This window comes from Neopsephotus bourkii, unplaced genomic scaffold, assembly GCF_033783945.1.
Source record: "Neopsephotus bourkii isolate Nb327-2 ecotype Australia unplaced genomic scaffold, CSIRO-AGI_Nbou_v1 NB_372, whole genome shotgun sequence".
In the NCBI taxonomy this organism is placed as follows: Eukaryota; Metazoa; Chordata; class Aves; order Psittaciformes; family Psittacidae; genus Neopsephotus; species Neopsephotus bourkii.
Window position 1 is genome coordinate 1,052,346 of NW_026900878.1, and position 20,051 is coordinate 1,072,396.

The 20,051-nt window shown below is 34.7% G+C and overlaps 1 protein-coding gene across 8 annotated transcripts in view; it reads left to right on the forward strand.

Moving 5' to 3' along the window:
* Window positions 1-20,051, forward strand: part of PAPOLA (poly(A) polymerase alpha) — a 43,011-nt gene that overhangs the window by 14,558 nt on the left and 8,402 nt on the right. For 6 of the 8 annotated variants that reach the window (XR_009724811.1, XM_061348910.1, XM_061348907.1 and 3 more), the window contains exons 6-17: window positions 947-1,000; window positions 3,068-3,179; window positions 4,457-4,546; window positions 4,642-4,780; window positions 6,293-6,365; window positions 7,846-7,966; window positions 8,839-8,923; window positions 13,444-13,497; window positions 14,261-14,380; window positions 15,854-15,963; window positions 18,879-19,000; window positions 19,890-20,032. Coding sequence is in view for 7 of the 8 variants with exons in the window: in XM_061348910.1 (XP_061204894.1) it covers window positions 947-1,000; window positions 3,068-3,179; window positions 4,457-4,546; window positions 4,642-4,780; window positions 6,293-6,365; window positions 7,846-7,966; window positions 8,839-8,923; window positions 13,444-13,497; window positions 14,261-14,380; window positions 15,854-15,963; window positions 18,879-19,000; window positions 19,890-20,032 (1,223 nt within the window). In the remaining variant the exon portion in view is untranslated. Of the gene's footprint in view, window positions 1-946; window positions 1,001-3,067; window positions 3,180-4,456; window positions 4,547-4,641; window positions 4,781-6,292; window positions 6,366-7,845; window positions 7,967-8,838; window positions 8,924-13,443; window positions 13,498-14,260; window positions 14,381-15,853; window positions 15,964-18,878; window positions 19,001-19,889; window positions 20,033-20,051 lie in introns of those variants that run through there. The other 2 variants (XM_061348911.1, XM_061348912.1) reach the window with 2 other exon arrangements.

The window sequence follows — 20,051 nt, forward strand, 5'->3', positions numbered from 1 at the left end:
ACACTCTTCAGTGTAGCCCTGCAGTGATACAAATAACCTTTTAGGTCAGGGTGCCAGAACACTTTAGATCATTCAGGCTAAACTGAATAAAGTTTGTGTACACCTTTGTGTAACTTAGGCTTTCTTAATGATTGCTCTAGTGGATGACTCTGAGACACTTGTGAATATTGTATTTTGCTTAGGATCCATTCTAACATCCAGTAACATTAAGGTAACCTTAACTAAGGTTAGGTGCAGAGGGTGGTGTTGTCTCCTCTTGTTAAACTCTTAAAACCACATGAAGTCCCTGCAGTTCCTAAATTACTTATTAGGATATATGCAGTGTTCTTTGCTTTTATGAAAGTGGTGCTCTGCAGGTCTGCATTTAGTTTGGATGCTCAGTTCAGGAAGTTTGTGGCAGACTAGGCATCAAGTTCCATTGTTTCATTATGGGTATGGTTTGTCAAAAGTACCTCGTTAATGACCACATTTATAAAAGATGCTCAAGCTCTGAAGACTGGTGACTTGCAACTGGTTTAGGTGATGTTAGACTATGTAGTTAGACAGTTGTCTCCTTGTCACTTTTCATAAGATACTGACTGGAAAAAACATAGAAGGGAGAGGCCTCTTGGAGTAAGACTTCTCCCTAGGTTAGCTTTAGAGATTATGTGAGGAGTAAAACATTTGATCATGTCCTACATATAGTGAGAAGAGAGTTGGACCTTCAGGTAACATCATCAGAGCTGGTTAGTATGAGTTTGGATTATAATTAACATTGAGACAGCTGTAGGATGTAGCAGATCAGGTCTTACTGCATAAGTCCTCAGTGGTGGAGGAGACATTAGTGACAAAAATCAACCTGAAAACAAAAAAGCATCTGTATAATTAGCATGTCAGCGTGGTTGTTTAGACCTGCTTGTAAACGTTCTCTGTGCTTGAAAATAAAATGTAACTTTTTCCCCTCCAGGCTGTTGAAGAAGCTTTTGTCCCAGTTATTAAACTTTGTTTTGACGGAATAGAGGTAAATATCTTTTATTTTGTTTTGGTAGAGCATTATTAAAATGAAGTTTTCAAGATATCTGTAATTTGTGTAGTATTCATTAATGAGTGCTGTTAAAATGACTTTCCTAAATTATGACAGTAGTCCTTAGTTGTGTAACTTAAAGTGGGGCTTTAAGACTAAAACAAGTCTTTCTTTGTGTATTTAGATCTTTGTATAGGAGATCTCCCTGTTCTTTTAGGCACTGCTACTTGCTAGTACTGATTAGTGTACTGATCTGTAGAGTACTAGTATTGGCATTATTAAGACTTAATAGAAATTACATTAACGTGGTTTCAGTAACTTTTTTTGGCTGCTAATAATTAGCTGTCAGAACCTTAAATTCAGATTTATTTCAGTGTCTTTAGTATAGGAAATGTGGTTTTTCATCTGTTTCAGAAATGTACGACTGAAGGCAGACAGGGTATCCCCTTAGTCCTGATCTCTTCAGATGTCTGTAAACACGTGACCAAAGCAGTTGTTTTGGTGTCTGTAGCCTGATGGATCAGCTGTCTTGGAGTGATCATCTCATTTAACTTGATTTTTACTGTTTTGGGTGAAGTTGCTGAGCATACAGGAATATTGCTTTCAAAAGATACTCTGTTCATCTTTCTCAGCTTGGTTTATAGTTAACCTGTTATCTTGGTGACAAGACAAAAACATATAAACTGTTCATACACACAATTCCTCAGACTTGTAGCTAGATTACGTCAAGCAGCAACTGGGGGTGGTATAAGAAGGGTACTTTACAGTGGGGAGAAAATTCCATGTTAGCTGTCTGACACATGACATGACTTGAAGAGCTGTAGTATTGTATACAAGACTGGGCACTTCTGTGTCTATTTTAGTAAAGTCTTGGCCTTGCATTTATAATGGTCATTAGTTAGGGTCCTGGCAATTTTTGAGTCTCAGGAAGATGAATCGCCTCCTCTGCCCTCATCTGTCTGACTTTACTTATTTGCACTTTCACCAATGTGTCAGTTGATGCTTAGGCAAAGAGATGCATTTTCTCCAAATGAGAGAGATGTGCAGAGAAATGTGATACTGTGCAGTAAGGTAGCCAGTGACTCATCTGTGTCAGCAATTTTATTACTTTCCATATGCAATTGGGTATTGGGAACATTTTTCAGGAGAATATGTTTTCTGTTTGCATAGCTTAGGTATTAAATACTGAAACTTTCCATAGGCATTCTCTGGCTATCTTTTTTGGTTGGTTGGTTTGTTGATTTTTTTTTTTTTTTCTTTGTGGGGGGGAGGGTTTTTTTTCATGTGGTTGGTGCTTGTTTGTTTTTTTATTTGCATTTAAGTCAGTGTTGTCTCTCTGTTTCAGAAATAAAAATCAAAATACAAGCATAAATAGGCTAATAAAAAGGGTTGTCTGCTATAAGAGTAGTAGTATCTTGCTTCAAAATAGTAATTTATGATGGATTCTGATTAGTGATATGTCTGAGATTTATCCCGTGTTGCTGACAGCAGATGAGAGTTCTCTAGCCTTGAATGCTAACTTGCAAGCACTGTTTTTGTATATACGCAAGTGTTGGGTCACAGTTTCTTATGATTGTGTTTAAGCCCAGAATGTTAATATCGGAACATTTTAATTTCATTTTTCTTTTCCTAATCCAGACAAAAGGTGTCTGTGAAGAAAACCTTAGAACTGAGGGAAAGAAGTTTAGTTCTGTGGTGATCCTGTCAGTTAAACTTCAGATGTTTCTGCCAATAGTAGTTTTTATATACGCCTTTTATGTTCTTGCTTAAAATAAACAAGAAACTTCTTGTTTCTTTTTAATTTGTTCTTGTGTAGAAAAATTACTTACACAGAAAGACATAGGTCAGGCTGTTAATTTATTTATTTGAAAAATGCTTTTACTTTCAAGAACTTTGAATCTTCAGAGGTCCAGAGATAATAGAGCTTTAATCTGAAGTTAATTTTGAACTTGTTTTACATAGGGAAGTCTTACTACTTGATAAAAATAGGTTAAAGAATTCTACAGAAGAACAGTTTTGTAATGTCTTATCTCTCTTTTGTTTTGCTTTTTTTTTCTTTCCCAGATTGATATTTTGTTCGCAAGGTTAGCACTGCAAACTATTCCTGAGGACTTAGACCTACGAGACGATAGCCTACTTAAAAATTTAGACATTAGATGCATACGAAGTCTTAATGGTATGTTATATGTACAGTTTTACATATAAATTTCTCATCTTTTAATAAGTATCCTAGGTTGTTTGGTACAATAATTCAGTTGTGGACTTGTCTCAAAATGTACCAACTCCATACCTGGAAATGAGGTCATAGCCAGTTTTATTTAACTTTGGAAAGAAAGCTTCTTATTGACCAGATCTCTATAAAATCTTTGTCTTTAATTTGGGTGGTAAGTGGTGCTGTGTAGACATTAATGGGATTTGCAAGACTCTGGTTTGGATCAATATCTCTGTAAATAAAGATATGTAAGGGTTGGAGTTTTTCTTGTTTTTTTATTTATTTTGTGGTTGTTTTTTTGTGTTGGGTTTTACTATTTTCTAATGTGTTTTAATATGCATGAACATCATCAAATTGCTTCACTGATAAATGTGGGATATCAAAATACTGTGAATTTGAGAGCAGATCTTTTGTAGTTTACCAGCTTGTGTAATGCTTAACTTTCCTATAGTACTGCAGTTTAAAAAATGCTTTATGTCCAGGATGGCAGGAGCTTCAGCCTGGGTTCAATTTGGTGGGAAAGAGGAGCATGTTAGGTAGCACTGATTTCTGTTATGAGCTGAAAATTATTTGAGATTACCACAGCAACTTGGACTGTTCTGTGAGATTCACATTTGTGCTGTCCCTAGAATTCATGCTGCTTCCTTCCTATGAAAGGAATTCCTAGTATTAGATAACATTGTTTTCTTGGAGCCAGTTCTCTCTAACTGTTTAGTAAGAATGAGCAACTACTTATTCCTGATTAAAAAAAAAAAACCCAAAACTAATCTGTTAATATTGTCATATGTAATGTTACTCTCAAGCCTGAAAATTTCCCATTAAAGTAATGATTCTTGTATGTTTAAAAACTATGCTTTTTAGCCTGTTCTTATAAATTCAAACAAAGCTTTGACCTGTGACTTTAGGTTTTCTGTAGGTCTATGAAGGACGCATGTTTTCTTAATTTTTCTGCGTGTCCTAGGATATGCTGCATGTAATCCTATATTTAAAACTTGTTAAACAGCTTGTGCATTTCATTAGTAACAGAAAATCAAGTTGCAGATCAAAACCATAACTATGCATGCAGTCTACAGTGCTGCTAAATAACAGTAAGCTTTCTAATTCAATCAGAAGTGATAATCAAAATACAAAATGTGTTTCTAGCATGCTGATCTAAGGTTAGGTAGCTTTTAAAGTGAGGGAGGGTAAGCAAGCAAAAAACTTCGGAATCAGCAAGTGTAACGGATTCTTTCTTTTGGCAGGTTGCCGGGTAACTGATGAAATTCTGCATCTAGTACCAAACATTGACAACTTCAGGTTAACACTGAGAGCTATCAAACTGTGGGCAAAACGTAAGCAGTTTTATTCAAAAAATTGTAAAGTTTCTTTTAACTCTTGTAGTTACTGATACCTTTCTTCTTTTGTCTCTTTCCTTTTCAATCCACAGGCCACAACATCTATTCCAATATACTAGGCTTCCTTGGCGGTGTTTCCTGGGCTATGCTTGTAGCAAGAACTTGCCAGCTTTATCCAAATGCAATAGCATCAACTCTTGTACATAAATTTTTCTTGGTATTTTCTAAATGGTATGTTTTTTGTTTTGGTTTGGTGGGGGTTTTTTGGTGTTCTTTTTGTTGTTTGTTTGTTTTTTAATATTTAGATTACACTAAAATAAAATTGTTTGTAGACACTAAATTTTAGTCCTGTTTTTATGGTATCATTTTCAGGTGTTACCAGATTAAGATGTAGTTATAAGCATTGTTCTTACTGACAGAAAATTGTTAGCTTTTTCAATAAGTAATCCAACATACTGTGTTTTTAAAGTATCTACCCAGTTTCTGATAAAAATTTTCCTAGGTATTGTAACTCAACATTACTCATACTTACATAGTGCAGAATAAGAGCAGACACCCCAAAATTTAAAGTCTTTTAATATTCAGGTACTGGGATAATGGAAGAGAGGAGGTGTGTCAAGTATCTGGTTTAGGCATGTAGATTAAACGCAGTTTTTGAGAACCAGTGGCAAAAGCGTGGGTTGTATTTTTTATCTTGCCAGTGGGGAGAGGTAAGTGTTTTGCAGTTACATATGGTTTCCTACTCATGAGATAGCTACCTCAGGAAGATTATTAGAATAACTGGTGCGAACAATGGTAACATTCCAAGTAAATTTAGAATGAATAGGATGAGAGCACACTTTGCAGATAACAAATGAATACTGGCTTTTTTTGAAAGGACATGTCTCTACCTACAGTCTTCATGAGACATTGACATATTTTAAGGGTCATTGTACAAAATTGTTGCTTTACTTCAAATATAGTGTGTTTCCTTCTTAACATGAAGGTAATTTCCTTAGTTTCTTGAACCCATAGGCTTTATATCCTTTTTGGGGTACCTAGTATTTAGTAGTATCTTGCCACACAAAGCTAGTAGTGGAAAACTGGTTGCAAAATTTGTTCACTGTGTTCCTTACGCTGCTGTTCTGTTTTATATGTGCGTAGCATAGGAGCATTAATGTACAAATACCAAGAGATTAACTGACTTCTACTTCTTTATAAGAAGATAACTTATCGGAGTAGAGATGACTTGAAGAACAGAAGTGTTGCCTCTCTTTTTAGTGTTTCATTCAGCATGGATTCTTTTTTTACTTGATTGGATTTTTTTTTTTATTTTTTTTTTTAAATACATACGCCTTGTAATGAGGCTTGTGGTGCTGTAACCATGCTGGCTGTTTCTTCTGTAGTTTGTCCATGAAACGGCTAGGTTGAAGATGGACCCAATGTTAATCTTCATGGTGGAATTTCTCTTTGCTAGGTGTATTTCAAGAAGAAATTAGAAGAGTTCTAGTTCCATAAACCAGTTGTTACGAAACTCCCAAGACTACAAAAAAATTGTTCAAATGGCCTGGAGAGGCTAATTACAGATGTATTGTAGCTCAGTAATACAGCTTATGTAAAGAACTCCAGTTAGACCAGCTTAGTCTTACAGAAATTATGCTTTACCTTGAGACCAGAGTTAAGAAGGATTGCGTTCAAAAATATTGTTTGTTGAACATGGTTGTATCCAATAGTCTTATTCAGTGCTACAATCTTTTTGAACAGGGAATGGCCAAATCCAGTGCTATTGAAACAGCCAGAAGAATGCAATCTTAATTTGCCTGTATGGGACCCAAGGGTTAGTGTATTATTTTTTCCCCTATAAGTCACACTGTGCAATAAATTCAGTTGCTTAAAGAGTCCTAGGTGATCTTCATTTTAGGTTTATTAAATGTAATATTTTGGTATTATGTCTCCTTTATAATTAACCTGTAGTTCTTCTGAATGTGGATCAAAGCTTATCTTTCTAAACAGCCACTCGAAGCACACCTGCTGAACAATGTACTTTTTTACTCCCAACTTTTGCAATAAGTGATCTTAATAAATACTTGGCCTAATTAGATATGCGCCTTAAAGCAATTAATTTTTAAAAAGCTGCCTTTCTTAAAATAGCTTGCTTTTAACTGAAAACCTGTTACTTTTACAAGTCTATTGAATTCACTTCAGTGCAGTCACAGCTAGATATGTTCAGCTCCATGCTGTTGTAGTAATATGTCTTTTCATCTTGAACCAAAGAAGATCATAACTTAAAGACTTCAAGTTGCTTTGTGTATTATTTATAGTATTTGATCTCCGTATTTGTAGCACTTGCATTAAAGGCAATGGACGTTAATGTCCTTCAGGCAGTCAGTGAAACAGCTTGCAGCACAACTCATGTTCTGAGGTTTCAGTAGGGTTTAGTGTGAATGTGTTTGCTGTTTTGTGAATTTTAGAATGGTTGCTCTTCAACTAATCTTTTTTTGGTGAATAAAGTAAGCACCAAAGTTTGAAGTTTATGCCCTGTTGTACTTCAGATCTTTTTTTTCTGGTTGACAAAAGTCCACGTTTAAATAATGTGTGACAGTTAAAGTGTTCTCTAGTCTTGCTGTTGCTCTTGCCATGGAGTTTTGAGGTCAGTGTGATGGGAACTGTTTCTGTTGTAGTAGCTAATAAGAAAAGTGGGGTAAGTTAATGTCAGGATTTTATGTTTAATTTATTACCTACAAGAATGCTACCATAATGCTATTTAAAGTGTATTTTGCATGTGTGTATTTTGTCACTTTTTTTCCCTCTGTGTGCTGTTTAATAAAAGATACACTAATGCAAGTGATGCTTCTGTCAGGTTGCCTAGAGCTTTTTGTCTTAAGTTAGCTCTTTGTTTTCAGTAGCATTACAGAAATGAAGTATAAGATATTTTTTGCAAGGTCTGAAGATAGTTGTTCTTCTGAAGGTGCTCATGTGGTGATAAGGTATCCTTGTTTTGATGTGCTGCCAAGCTAATTTCTGTTAAAGAGAGAAATTGTTCTGTTCAGTGGCATTTCTGGGCTTGGAAATGCCTGCAAGTTGATCTTGATGTGCCAACAGATTACAGCCCTCCCCACATCACTGTTTCAGAATGATGTCCTTTGAAAACATTATTTTTGTTTTCTAAACTTTCTCTGAACTGCTGGTAAATTTAATGAGGTCTGCGAACTAAAGTCTCTTAGAATTTAAGACTCAGTTGTAGTAAAGGGAGAAATCCAAATTTGTTAACTCATGTGTATGCTTGAAGAAAACTGATTGGCTGTTGTTATGTATAGGTAAACCCCAGTGATAGGTACCATCTTATGCCTATAATTACACCAGCATACCCACAGCAGAACTCTACCTACAATGTGTCCGTTTCCACACGGATGGTCATGGTTGAGGAATTTAAACAAGGTAAGTATTATCTTATGTCTCTATATAAATGTTTTCAAATGGCTTTAAAGCAGTCCCATTGTGGGCATGGGTTGTTGGGGGGGAGGTGGGAGGATGTTCAATAGTGTCTTGGTGTGAGACTGTCTTTGAGGGAGGTAGAACTTGCCCTGTTACACTTCTGTGGCTTGAAGTTCCAAATTCACTAAAGACTTCTGCAGACCTGGCCTTCACTCTTAGAAACTGAGGGTAATTAATTAGAATGCCTTGTTTATTTTAGTGGCTTTAGATTGTGTCATGTCCCAATGTAGTGTAGTAATCCAATCATGGCCATTTTTTGGTCTAATATAAGACGTATACTTGCTTAGAGGTGAGTCCTGTAGATTTTTCCTAGTAATATGCTTGGAAAATTGCAGTAAATAAGGGTCAGTGTTATCAAAGCAGGAAGCAGACTTGATGAAGAGAGCAACTACCAGTAGGTATCTCAGAAAGAGCAGTAGCTTATTGTCTTACTGTTTCTTTGCCTTTTAGAAGAGATGATTCAAGTACTGTAAGGAAAAAGATCTCTTATATTCTTTGAATTGAGTACTTACTGTGGCATACATGGAAGATTGAACTGAGCAGTGTTACACTGCAGAGCAAAAATGTATGAAGTTTTCAGTCTGATCAACTACCATACATTTCTAATCACATTTTGAGGTTCTTAATAATATGATTTATATAAATAATGACCACTTCAGGTATGACTGCAGTATAAAGCTTGATAAATTCCTTTGAATTTTGAGGGGGTAAAATAATTCTAGTAACTTTTTGCTAAGTTAATAAGCTATTTTTACTCTGGATACTAAACTGTAATTTAAAAAAAAGTTTAAATATTATTTTTTTTTATAATTTAGGTCTTGCTATCACAGATGAAATTTTGCTGAGTAAGGCAGAGTGGTCCAAACTTTTTGAAGCTCCAAACTTCTTTCAAAAGTACAAGTATGTATTTTATGGCATGGCAGAATATTTTAAGCTTTATCAGTTAAAATATATTATGATGCTCTGTAGCACAGGATCTTAAATTATACATACATTAGAGTTCCAGAACGTGTTAGGCTTTTTCTGTACAGAGGGGGAGTGAATGCACTGATATCCTTTCTCTCAGAAAATTAATAATTTCCTCAGATCTTTTTTTTTCTTTTTGTCTTTAGCATGTATTTCAGAAACTGTTAGTCTCTGACCAGATACTCAAAATGTCACCACTTAAGTATACAATTGGTATGCTACCAGTGAAATTGAAGACATATCAGCTGGTTTGACTAACAGAAATGTTCATTACTGGTGTCAGTAAGCATTCTAAAATTCAGTCTTGCCTCTCAGGAAACAAGATATTTAAAGAGCTAATTCTGAAAGTCAGTATTTAAGATGAATACATGCTTGAAACTGTTTGTCTTCTTCTGTCAACATAGTCAACAGTTCATTCTGATAATAAAAGATATTTTTGCAATTGTGTTGACTAACTGCCAGATGTGCTAGGTTTCACTGAACTTTTTTCATTAAAGCTTAAGGCTTTTGGCTCTTTATTAATACTCTTTCATGCCTAGTTTCTCTAGTTTTGTAATGTCTAAAGGAAATATTGAAGTTTACACTTCAATTCTTAGGGTTTCTAGTAATATGCTTGTGGGGCAGAAGGTTGTTAAATGTATATGGACTTGCTGAAAGTTGTATTTTTATAATAAATGTGGATTATTAAAATATGGACTACATCTTCTTTGCCCTCAGTTGAAATTGGAGACCCATTCTTGCTGAATCAAGATCAGATACCTTTTACACTTGTTTCTGTGTTGGGTGGTTGGTTGGTTATGTACTAATCTAAACAAGACTGAAATATACAGTTCCCCCATTAAAAGAGACTGATGACCTTCATAATGTGTCTGTGTTTTGTTTCTATACCTTTTGCATGATAAAAGCTTTAAAACATTTGGATGGCTTTTATGTTGTACCTTGGAGATGTAAGTTTCAAAACACTTAGAAAAGCAAAGTTACATTATTTTTTTCAAGTTAAGATGAGCTGCAGACAAATCAGCTTCTGCTCAAGAGTTAGTAAGTTCCCCAGTAAGTTTTCTGTTTCTTTCAAAACTAGGAAAAATGGGAAACATTAAGTGTCATTTGAAATAATCTAAATTTATAAATGTTTGTCTACTGGCTTTAGCCATTTTATCATTTTTTAGCAATAAAAATTTCTATTGCTAACATTAAGTGTTCAGGGTTTGTATGCTTTGCACAAAATGTCTTTGCTTATTTTTATTTTTTAAATTGTGGAATGATCATATGGAGCAGTTTAAATTACCCAAGATTTTTCTGGCTAACTAAAAATTTTGGTTAGTAAGCTCTTACATATTCTTTATATACAGTCATCCGTATGTAGTAAATGTGGCTCTGTTGCTCAAATCTCCATCTGAAAGCTAGATGTTTGTCTTTTTTTTTTTTTTTTTTTTTTTTCCTTCCTCCCTCCCTCTTCACACTTTCCTCCTGTCTAAGTTGTAGTTGCCTTGAGTTGTCCCTGCTGAAATTCAAAGTAGCATGTAGTGCTCTGTCAGGTAAGACAAGGTCTGGTCCTTGCTCTGAGACGCAGTTTTAAAAACACTTCTCTGATTGTTTTAGTAATCTGTAGCACTCCTGATGACAATTGGTTGCTAAACTATATTGATCATAAACATTTTTTACTTGTTAGCAGTGTTTAAAATAAACTTTGTGACTAAGGAGGCTACTGCATACCTACATGGCAGGAGCAGATTAGAAATTGGGAAAATGGGGACATCTGGTTTTATGTGTGTATTTTTCCTGTTTTGTATGAAATGTCAACAGTTACTTGGAATTTAGGTAGTTACATGTGTTACCTGCTCTTCATGAATTTTTTTAAATTTTCAGGGGGGAAACAAAAGACATACACTTGGTTGGATATGGTATTTTGCAGTGAAATTACAAAAATAATTTCAAATGGGTATTAGATCAGGATGAAGTGATACTCAAGAATGAAATTATTAGAGCTTAAAACAAAGAGGGAAGTACAGTAGTGAGAGAAATAACACTCACTTAATGAGCTCTAGCATGTTTTTTTTTTTTTCCTGTTATAAGGATATCCTGCTAAATAAGTGGAATGTAAAGACACGTTTTAAAGAGGTGCTTTGAGCACTTCCTTTGATAAGGCCTCTATCTTAAAAGGACTGGATAATTTAAAGTGTAAATCCTGGACAGCTTAATAAAAATTGAAATGAACATGTTCAGGTGTTCCCACTTTTTTCAGAAAGTAGCATGACTTAAAAATCCTTCATTTTTTTGTAGGTATGGGTGTTAATGCTGTATGACAGTTCTGTAATATCTACATAAGGTTTTTTTTATAAAAACAATACTAATAGGGAGATGATAGGATAGAAATAGCAGTTGTTTCAACAATCAGCCACCCCAGACCGAAACCACATGAGAAAAAGGCCAAACCCACGTACTTCAAACAATATCCTCTGTCTAAAAATCACCATTGAGAGGTAGAAGCTTACCTTCAGGGTTTTTTTGGTTGGTTGGTTGCTTTTTTCCCTTTATCATGAAGTAATGGATACTTTTGGATTAGAAATATTCTTTGTAATAAAATAAAAAATGAAGAACTGATAATACATCTTGTCTTTAAAATTGAGTAGTGAGATCTTTGACTCTAAAATCAAGTACATCTTAGTTTTTAACAGTTTGTGCTATTCAACTTTTGGTGAAACTGCCAGTAGCAGATTTCCCTCTTTACACTGTTTTAACAGTTGGGTATGGAGGAAGAAATTGCATCTTCCCCTGTTCTTTCTTTTTCAGCTAGCACTACCTGAGCAGAAATAGCTAATCATTATATTTTAATAAAAAAACCTTAAGGTGGTTTTTTTTTTTTTCATAGGTACTCACCACTTAGCTGAGGTTTTAAGACACAGCCAAGTTGGTTTTGTGGTGTTTTTTTTTTTTGGGGGGGGGGTTTTAATTATTCAGAAATTTGTTTCAAAGACCTGCTTTTAATAAGTAACTGGAAATTAGTTTTTTCAAATACTTGATCTTTTTCAGTTCATACATGGTTAAAAACAACAAAAAGCTTAAGTTGGCTTTCCTGCTAAATTAAACGTTCTCCAAGCTTGTGTGGTATGTATGATGTAGGAATGTTATGAATGATAGTTGCGTATTTAGTGCTCATTAGTGAAAATTGATACCAGAAGTTAGGAGCTTCCCATATGGAATTCGAATAAAGAACCCTTACTATTTCTTAATGCCAAAATGGAAAAAATATTAGATAAAACCGACTCAGAATGGGTTAAAATTGAGATTTTTATCAGATTAAATTACTCAATCCATTCAGAAAGGGGAAAAAGTTTGTCCAAATCTCTTTTCAGTCCTCTAGTGTCACTGACATCCTCTGACTGATTTCAAAGGACTGTAGCATTTAGGTTTTTTCCTCTTGCCACTTAAATTCGTAATTATGTACTTACTAATTTGATCTATTATTTTTTTTTTAATTTACCATTATGATTTGAAGGCCTATAGCTTCATAGGACTTCTTGCACCATAGTTTTTCACCATCATTGACCTTGTGTTCTTATTTCCATGAGGTATATATACTAGGATCCCATCCCTTATATTAATTATGTTCTTTAAATCCTGCTCTGAATATACCTAAACATAACATATCATTATGGAGTAATGCCAAGTTGGATGACTTTGGATGTTAAAATAGATTTTTCAGCTAAACTTCTGAAAAACCTGGCTGTAAACATGTAAGGTTCACTCACCTCCCTCATTATGAACTCAAGTTAAAAGTTATTGTCTTCCATTGCACTCTCCTTGGGCTGCTTTGTTTACACCACCATTCTTGTTTTGTGTTCTGTTTATTTGAAATTTACTTACTGTGTGTATACACTGATTGTCCTGGAATATAATTGAGAGCTTAAGAATTACTGTCAGAGGAAACATTCCTCATGAAGTTTCAGATAAGTGTTTTCAGACAGTTCTTAACTGCAGATACTGTTTTTTTTAAACAACACTTGTTAGTGTCATTTTTTACTTTGAAGAAATGCATTTTTTTTGTTAACTGTTCTTCTAAACAGAAATGTGACTAAGCTAGCATATGTATAGATGGCTGTGAACAGTTTTCACTTGCAAGGAATCTCTAGTAGTTATTTCAATCCCTGATGTCATGTCATATTGAAATATCTGTACTGTTTTCCAACTAGTGCAACATTCCTAGGCTTTTATTAAGGTTACTGGTGTTAATTAAAGTATAAATGCAATTCCTTAAAATCTGAAATGGTTTTTGGGAAGTCCATTGTCACATGATTGGGGGACATAAAAATGGGTAATTATATTGATGAGTATATATACCTAAGCTAATAATCTGTAGTTTGCAATGTAGAATTTGCTACAGAGTTTTAATGTTAAGGTTTGATGTCTTTCTTTAGAAGTATAAATAGAATAGCATATTGTCTTTATCTCCAAAGGCATTATATTGTACTTCTAGCAAGTGCACCGACAGAAAAACAGCGACTAGAATGGTGAGTATAATGCTTGCTATTGAAAAGGAAAAAACCCCAAGAGCCCAACACAAAAAAAACTTAAAACAATCCTATCAACCTTGGATGTAAGAGAGATCTAGTCATTCTAATATCTTTTTAGTGGAACAAAGTGGCATTTCAGTGTTTCAAAATTAAATGGATGAAGACAACATGTTTCTGAAAAACAGTAAAAGTGAAGAACCAAGGAATGAAGGCTGTTGCTTGCATTTTGCTTTCTTACAGCACAGTCAGGTGCACTGGAAAATCTTGGTTTCTTAAGCTTTATGCATGTTTTTAATAAGCAGTGCGAGGAGTATGTTTATCTCTTGAAATAATGTTTTTCAAAAAAAAGTCTCTTTCCCTTGTTTCTGCCCTCTTGTTACAAAAGTTTTAAGATGGTCATGTGTTGAGGATTTATTCAACCTAAAAATGTATCATCTAACGCCAAAAGGATGTTGGAGAAATGTTAGTTTTTTGCTGTCTGCCTTTTACTTGATGTGAAATGTCTTGCTATTTAATTTGATTTGTAAAATCTGGCCATAATGAGAGCTTCAGGCACTCTTAAGCTTCTCTTGCATTAGTTTTCAGAAAATATTCGCTTGGTTTGTTGATCTGAATTAGTCTGTCATCTGTAGTGCACTAGTTAATTTGCAGACTCAACTATGGGTATAAGGAGGATGTTGAGGATTTTGTCCTGATACATGATATTAAATACTTCTATTTCATATTAATGAGAACTTGCTAATAAATGGCATTTATGCAGGGTGGGCTTGGTGGAATCAAAAATTCGTATTCTAGTTGGAAATCTGGAGAAGAATGAATTCATTACGCTGGCTCATGTGAATCCGCAGTCATTCCCAGCACCCAAGGAGAATCCTGACAAGTAAGCAACAGTTTTTTTAATGTAATGGTGAGGAACTAACTTAATTAAAAGCCAATTCATTAATAAATACACTAGCATTTTTATAGACTCTTAAATGGATTAATTACATCATGTAAAGGCATATAATTTTGAGCTCTTATGTACTATTTGTAAAAGTAGATACTCCGTTCTGTATAAGAACATTTCTAAGCTGAAAATTATATTAATTGCTTATTTTCTTGCCAATAATCTGCTGTTACTTAGATGCTTAGCTGCTGTTTGAGCAGCTAGCATCAGATAAGACAGTTTTAGTTAGGAGGCAGCACTGACAATCAGGAAGAGCATCAGACACAGAACTGAAATCTTAAGTGACTAAGTACATTTAATGTTGTTATCAGTTAAGATGCATGTCATTGAAACTTGGTAATGGCTGATGTTAGAATTCCTTGGGATGTGTGAACAGTTGAGAGGATACCAAGTGCTTCAAATTGTTTGGCATACATTTTCAACTATTTTCATGCTTTGTCACCCCACCCAAAACAACTATAGTAGGTTAAAAACTCTTTAATACTTAAACTTATTTCTAGATAGCATTATAATTGTAAGGAATCATTTTTGTGAGAAAGTGGAGAAAATTTTTGTCTTCACCGGGGGTGTGTGAAAAGCCTTGTTTGCTTACCTTCCACATGACCTATCTCAGACATCATCTGCTTCAAGTGACAGTATGGTGCTACTGGGTTGTTTGTTTTTTTTTTTTTTTTTTTTAAGTTACATACATAAATTACACAAGTGTTCTAAGTAAAATTGGACAAAAGCAGGCAATACTTTTTCAGCACCACATTAGTGGGTAAATACAGCTACAGCTGCCTCTTGATTGGAAGACAATGTTCTTCTGAAATAGTCCTATGGGCAAAGACATTTGAATTAAAACATCACATGTCTTTAGCTGTTACAGAACTGTTATGCTATATTCTGTAATAAACTATAATAATCTTCCATGTATGTTATGTGAAGGTGTGCTACCAAAGGGAGGCTTTTCTTGCCCAAAAACTGTACCTTGTCTAGTCACGGTTAAGAAATGGGAGAGTTAAAGAGAAGCTTAGGTGCCAAAATAGGAGTCGGTTAGTTAGGGAATAGATTTTAACTACTTTCAGGGCCAGGTGCTGAAAATCTGTTTTCTCCTTTCAAATCTCTCCTTTACAGCTGTGATGGCTAGTTGAAATTCCTGTTGAGAGAGTCTGTACAGAAGCACAGTTGAATGAAGTAATTACTGATGATATTTGTTCCATTAAGTTCGCTGGGGATAAATGTGTTAGTTTTTCATAACTTTTCCCAAATGAAAGGGGAATGTCATTGTCAGCTTTGGGTTTTGCCTTTCTATGGCTAGCTCCCCATTGCTAGTGGAGCTAAAAAATGTACAACTGCTGTCTGTTTTAGTAGTTTAGATTATTCTTCTGTCAGTATTATATGATTGTTTTGTATAATATTTTCCAGAGAAGAATATCGTACAATGTGGGTGATTGGGTTGGTGTTTAAGAAAACAGAGAATTCTGAGAATTTAAGTGTTGACCTTACCTATGACATTCAGTCTTTTACAGACACAGGTAAGTTGGTTTCTAGATGTTCTGGTATTAATACAATCATTGAAGCTATTGTCTTTGTTCATAATGTAGTCTCTTTCAGTAGCAGAACTCTGTCTAGACATCAGAGAGGAAAGATTCAGCTAAGGAGTTGAGGTTATTTAATGAAGTACAGTTTTAATGAGTTTTAATGCTGCTAGACACTTAGTAATAATTTTCAGTTTTTTCATTAAAAATTATGAAAATGATGGATGCATCTTTTGGATCTCACTAAAAAAGTTGCATTATACTGTGAACTTTGTTAAACAGGCATATTGGTTACATGCTTGCTACCTAGCATAACCTCATGTTTAAAATGTATATAATTTAAATATTTTCATTGCTCGATGAGATTGAATTTATTGTTGGATTATAGCCAAGTAACTAGTAGACTTCAGAACAAAATGCCTTTTATTCCATGGCATTTCATACTATCTAGTTGGTTCAGTAACTTACTTTCATGTAACACCCAGTGCAAGAAATGTTTTCGATTTTTTTCTGGTGTTTACTTTTTGATTCATGAAAATAGTTTAGCACATGCATAAGAAATTTGTAAGCAAAGAATGGGTAACAGCTGAAAAGTGTGCATCTCCAGAGTCTAGGACTAAGATTTTTTTCCTTTAACAAACGATGGTTAAGGCTCAAGTATTACATTTTTACAGAGTTACAGGAATAGGTTCAGGTGTTACCTAATGCAGCCATGATCTCTGAATTTCTACAACTCAGTCTGGAAGTGAGGAAACTGTACATACACACACACACACACACTCTCTCACAAATAGACACTCCCACACTCCCAAACAGTGTGGGTGAGTGAATGTTAATAAATACGTATATTTATAAGTAAATTACGCCAAGGTATTGAAGTTATTTTTTGTCATATAAAGCTACACTGGGGGCAAGGGTTTTTTTATTGAGGTGGAATATTCATTTTAAGTGGTGAAGGTAAAACTGTTGACACATCATTGTAATTTTTCAGAATTTAGAAACGGCATAATAGCTTGACTGCTGCTTTGAAAGAGTGAAGGGATCTATGAATTAGAGTGTCTTTTTGTGTTTTATAAATGATACTTCAGTAGTGTACTTGTCAGATTTTTGGTATGAAAATACTAAACGTTGCACTTAATGAGTCTGATTTACTTGCATTACTTGCATCTGAAATTTGGCTACATGCAATTTTAAGTTAAATAGTATTTCATCAAAAACATAGACTGCAGTGTATAGTTTTCCATTCAATTTGTAAATATTGTAAAAAGTATCAAACTAACAAACAATTTCTGTTTGTGTGTTATGGGTTTCTTTGTCATCTCAAATTAATGTGGGTCTGTTTTCAGTGTTTTTAATCCATCCTGAAAACATGCTTGCCCTGTCTTTTGGAATAGATCATAAGATTTTTATCAGAACTACCAAGGCATTTTCAAGAATGAAATTATGGAATAGTCTACTTTTTAGAGCAGGGAGAGGAAGAAAGCCATGAAGAGTGGGCTAGGTTTTCCTTGTATTGAAACTTTGGTAAGACCTAATGTTAGGAATATGGAATGTTTTAACCGTGTCTGGCTTTCCTGTGTGTGCCCCTGCCTTAACTGTAACCTGTATAATCTTCACACAGAGGCTTTATGAGCTTCAATGCTACAAGTTAGTGTAGTGGGCTCTTTAATATGCAGATTTCATTGAGCTATTTGTGTGTCTGACTCTTAATAAAATTCTAATTACATACTGCCTAATCAATTCCTTAATGAGATTCCTTAATGTTGGTAGAATAGACAGTGAATAAGGGAGATAATACAACTTAAAAGGTGAAGATCTACAGAAATTTTTTTTGTATTCATACACTTGCTATGGCTTTGTTTAATGTAATCTAGAAAATTGATGTGAAAAAACATATTTTTCATTTTTACCACTTTCACCTGGCTTTACTGGAACACAAGGGTTGGAAAGGACCTTAAGATCATCTAGTTCCAATCCCCCTGCCATGGGCAGGGACACCTCACACTAAACCCTGCCACCCAAGGCTCTGTCCAAACAGGCCTTGAATACTGCCAGCGATGGAGCATTCACAACCTCCCTGGGCAACCCATTCCAGTGTCTCACCACCCTAATAATAATGAATTTCTTTCTTATATCCAATCTAAACTTCCCCTGTTTAAGTCTTACCCTGTTACTCCTTGTCCTGTCGCTACAGTCCCTAATGAATAGTCCCTCACCAGCATCCCTATAGCCCCCCTTGTTGGGTTGCAGTGTTAGTTCTTTTACTAGCTCTATGTAGACTCACTAGAAGTACATGTTCTGAGGCAAAGAACATTTTAGAACGTTATAGTAGACACAAAAAATAGGGCAAGCAAAAAACAAAACCAGACACCACCACCACCAGCCCCCCCAGACTACAACAACAAAAATGTAGTGTGGTATCCGAGTTGCCAGAATGATTTGTAATATATTAGTTGGCAGGTCAGTATTCAACTCCTGAATTAGAAACAGTTTGTTATAGGAGCTACTTAAATGAAAATTCAATCAACTCTGAAGAAAGTATTTTTATGTAAATAATGTAATTCTCATAAGGGATATCTTGTTTCTATCTTTTGTCCCTTTGAGATGGAATGAAGAAGTCACTTCACAGCTGTTACTGTTAAAATTTGTTAACAATATAGTTTAGAGAACTCTGTGCTTGCAGGCTATTTTTCTAGAAAAGCAGAAAAGTTACCTCTTTCCAAAGTAACATTTTAGTGTTTGCACTATCAGTGGTGGTGTAGTAGGCAGTTCCCTTTCTGCGTCCAGAATAAGGAAACACTGTGCTTGTTCTTGAAGGTAGTGTTATGAAATGCAATTTTTTTTCTGCCTGGGCAAGTAAGTGGATGTTGCAAAATGCTTCAATATGTCTGAATGTTATTCTAATTGTGTAGTTTATAGGCAAGCAATAAACAGCAAGATGTTTGAGATGGATATGAAGATTGCTGCAAGGCATGTGAAACGTAAGCAACTTCACCAACTGCTACCTAATCACGTGCTTCAGAAAAAGAAAAAGGTAAACTTGACTATATTTGAGCAATAAAAACACCACTGGGAAATGATTTCTCAGCTTTATAGACTTACTAATCAAAGAACTAAAAACACATTTTGAAAGTGTAGTTTTATCTGTATAAGCAGTGTGATCTCAATTGACTGTATCAGTTTTACTAGATGCACTAAATATGATACCAGATTTCCCACAACATCAACAATGTCTTCAGTTCTGGCTGAAATACTTTATTTTGTTGGCCTTCCTAAACTAAATGGTGTAATAATAAAGTTTTAAAGCATTCTTGCTATTTTAACATGCAGATCACGTAAAGGAAGCATCTGTAACATTTCTGCTGACTATAAGTTCAAATCAGTCTCTCAATTCTTTGTATTAATTGTGGTTTTAGTGTACATCAGTATCACTTGGAAGTTAATGAAAGCATTATTTATAAGCCAGAGAAACTTGAAATAAAGCTGAAAATACAATCACTAAATAGATTAGTTCATCTTGTGCTTTTGAACATTGTTGATTCAGACAAATCTGCACCTGAATTGTGAATGTGAAAATGTAAATGCTTGTAGTGACAGGATGGTGTATTATTTACACATAAAAGGATTTTAAGTTTGTCCACTTTTTTTGTGTTTTTTAAATGCTATATTTTGGCACCAGGTTTTGACACTGTTTTTTGTTTGGTTTTTTTTTTTCTCCTTAAAATGTAACTGCATTTGAGGCATGCATACAAACTTAGTTTATGGTGGAAGCTCATCGCTGTTAAATCATCTTTTGTTTATTTTTTCTTCACAAATGTAACAGCTAATATTTTGCATTATGGAAATATTGCATCATTTGAATCTTTGCTGATATTTAAGCCCTTAATAGGACTAATGATTTTCTGTTGTCTTCTGGATTGCAGCATTCAACAGAAGGGATCAGGTTGACAACTCTGAATGACAGCAGCCTAGACTTGTCTATGGACAGTGATAACAGCACGTCTGTGCCTTCGCCTACTAGTGCTATGAAGACGAGTCCATTGAACAGTTCTGGAAGTTCTCAGGGGTAATGAAGACTTTCAGAC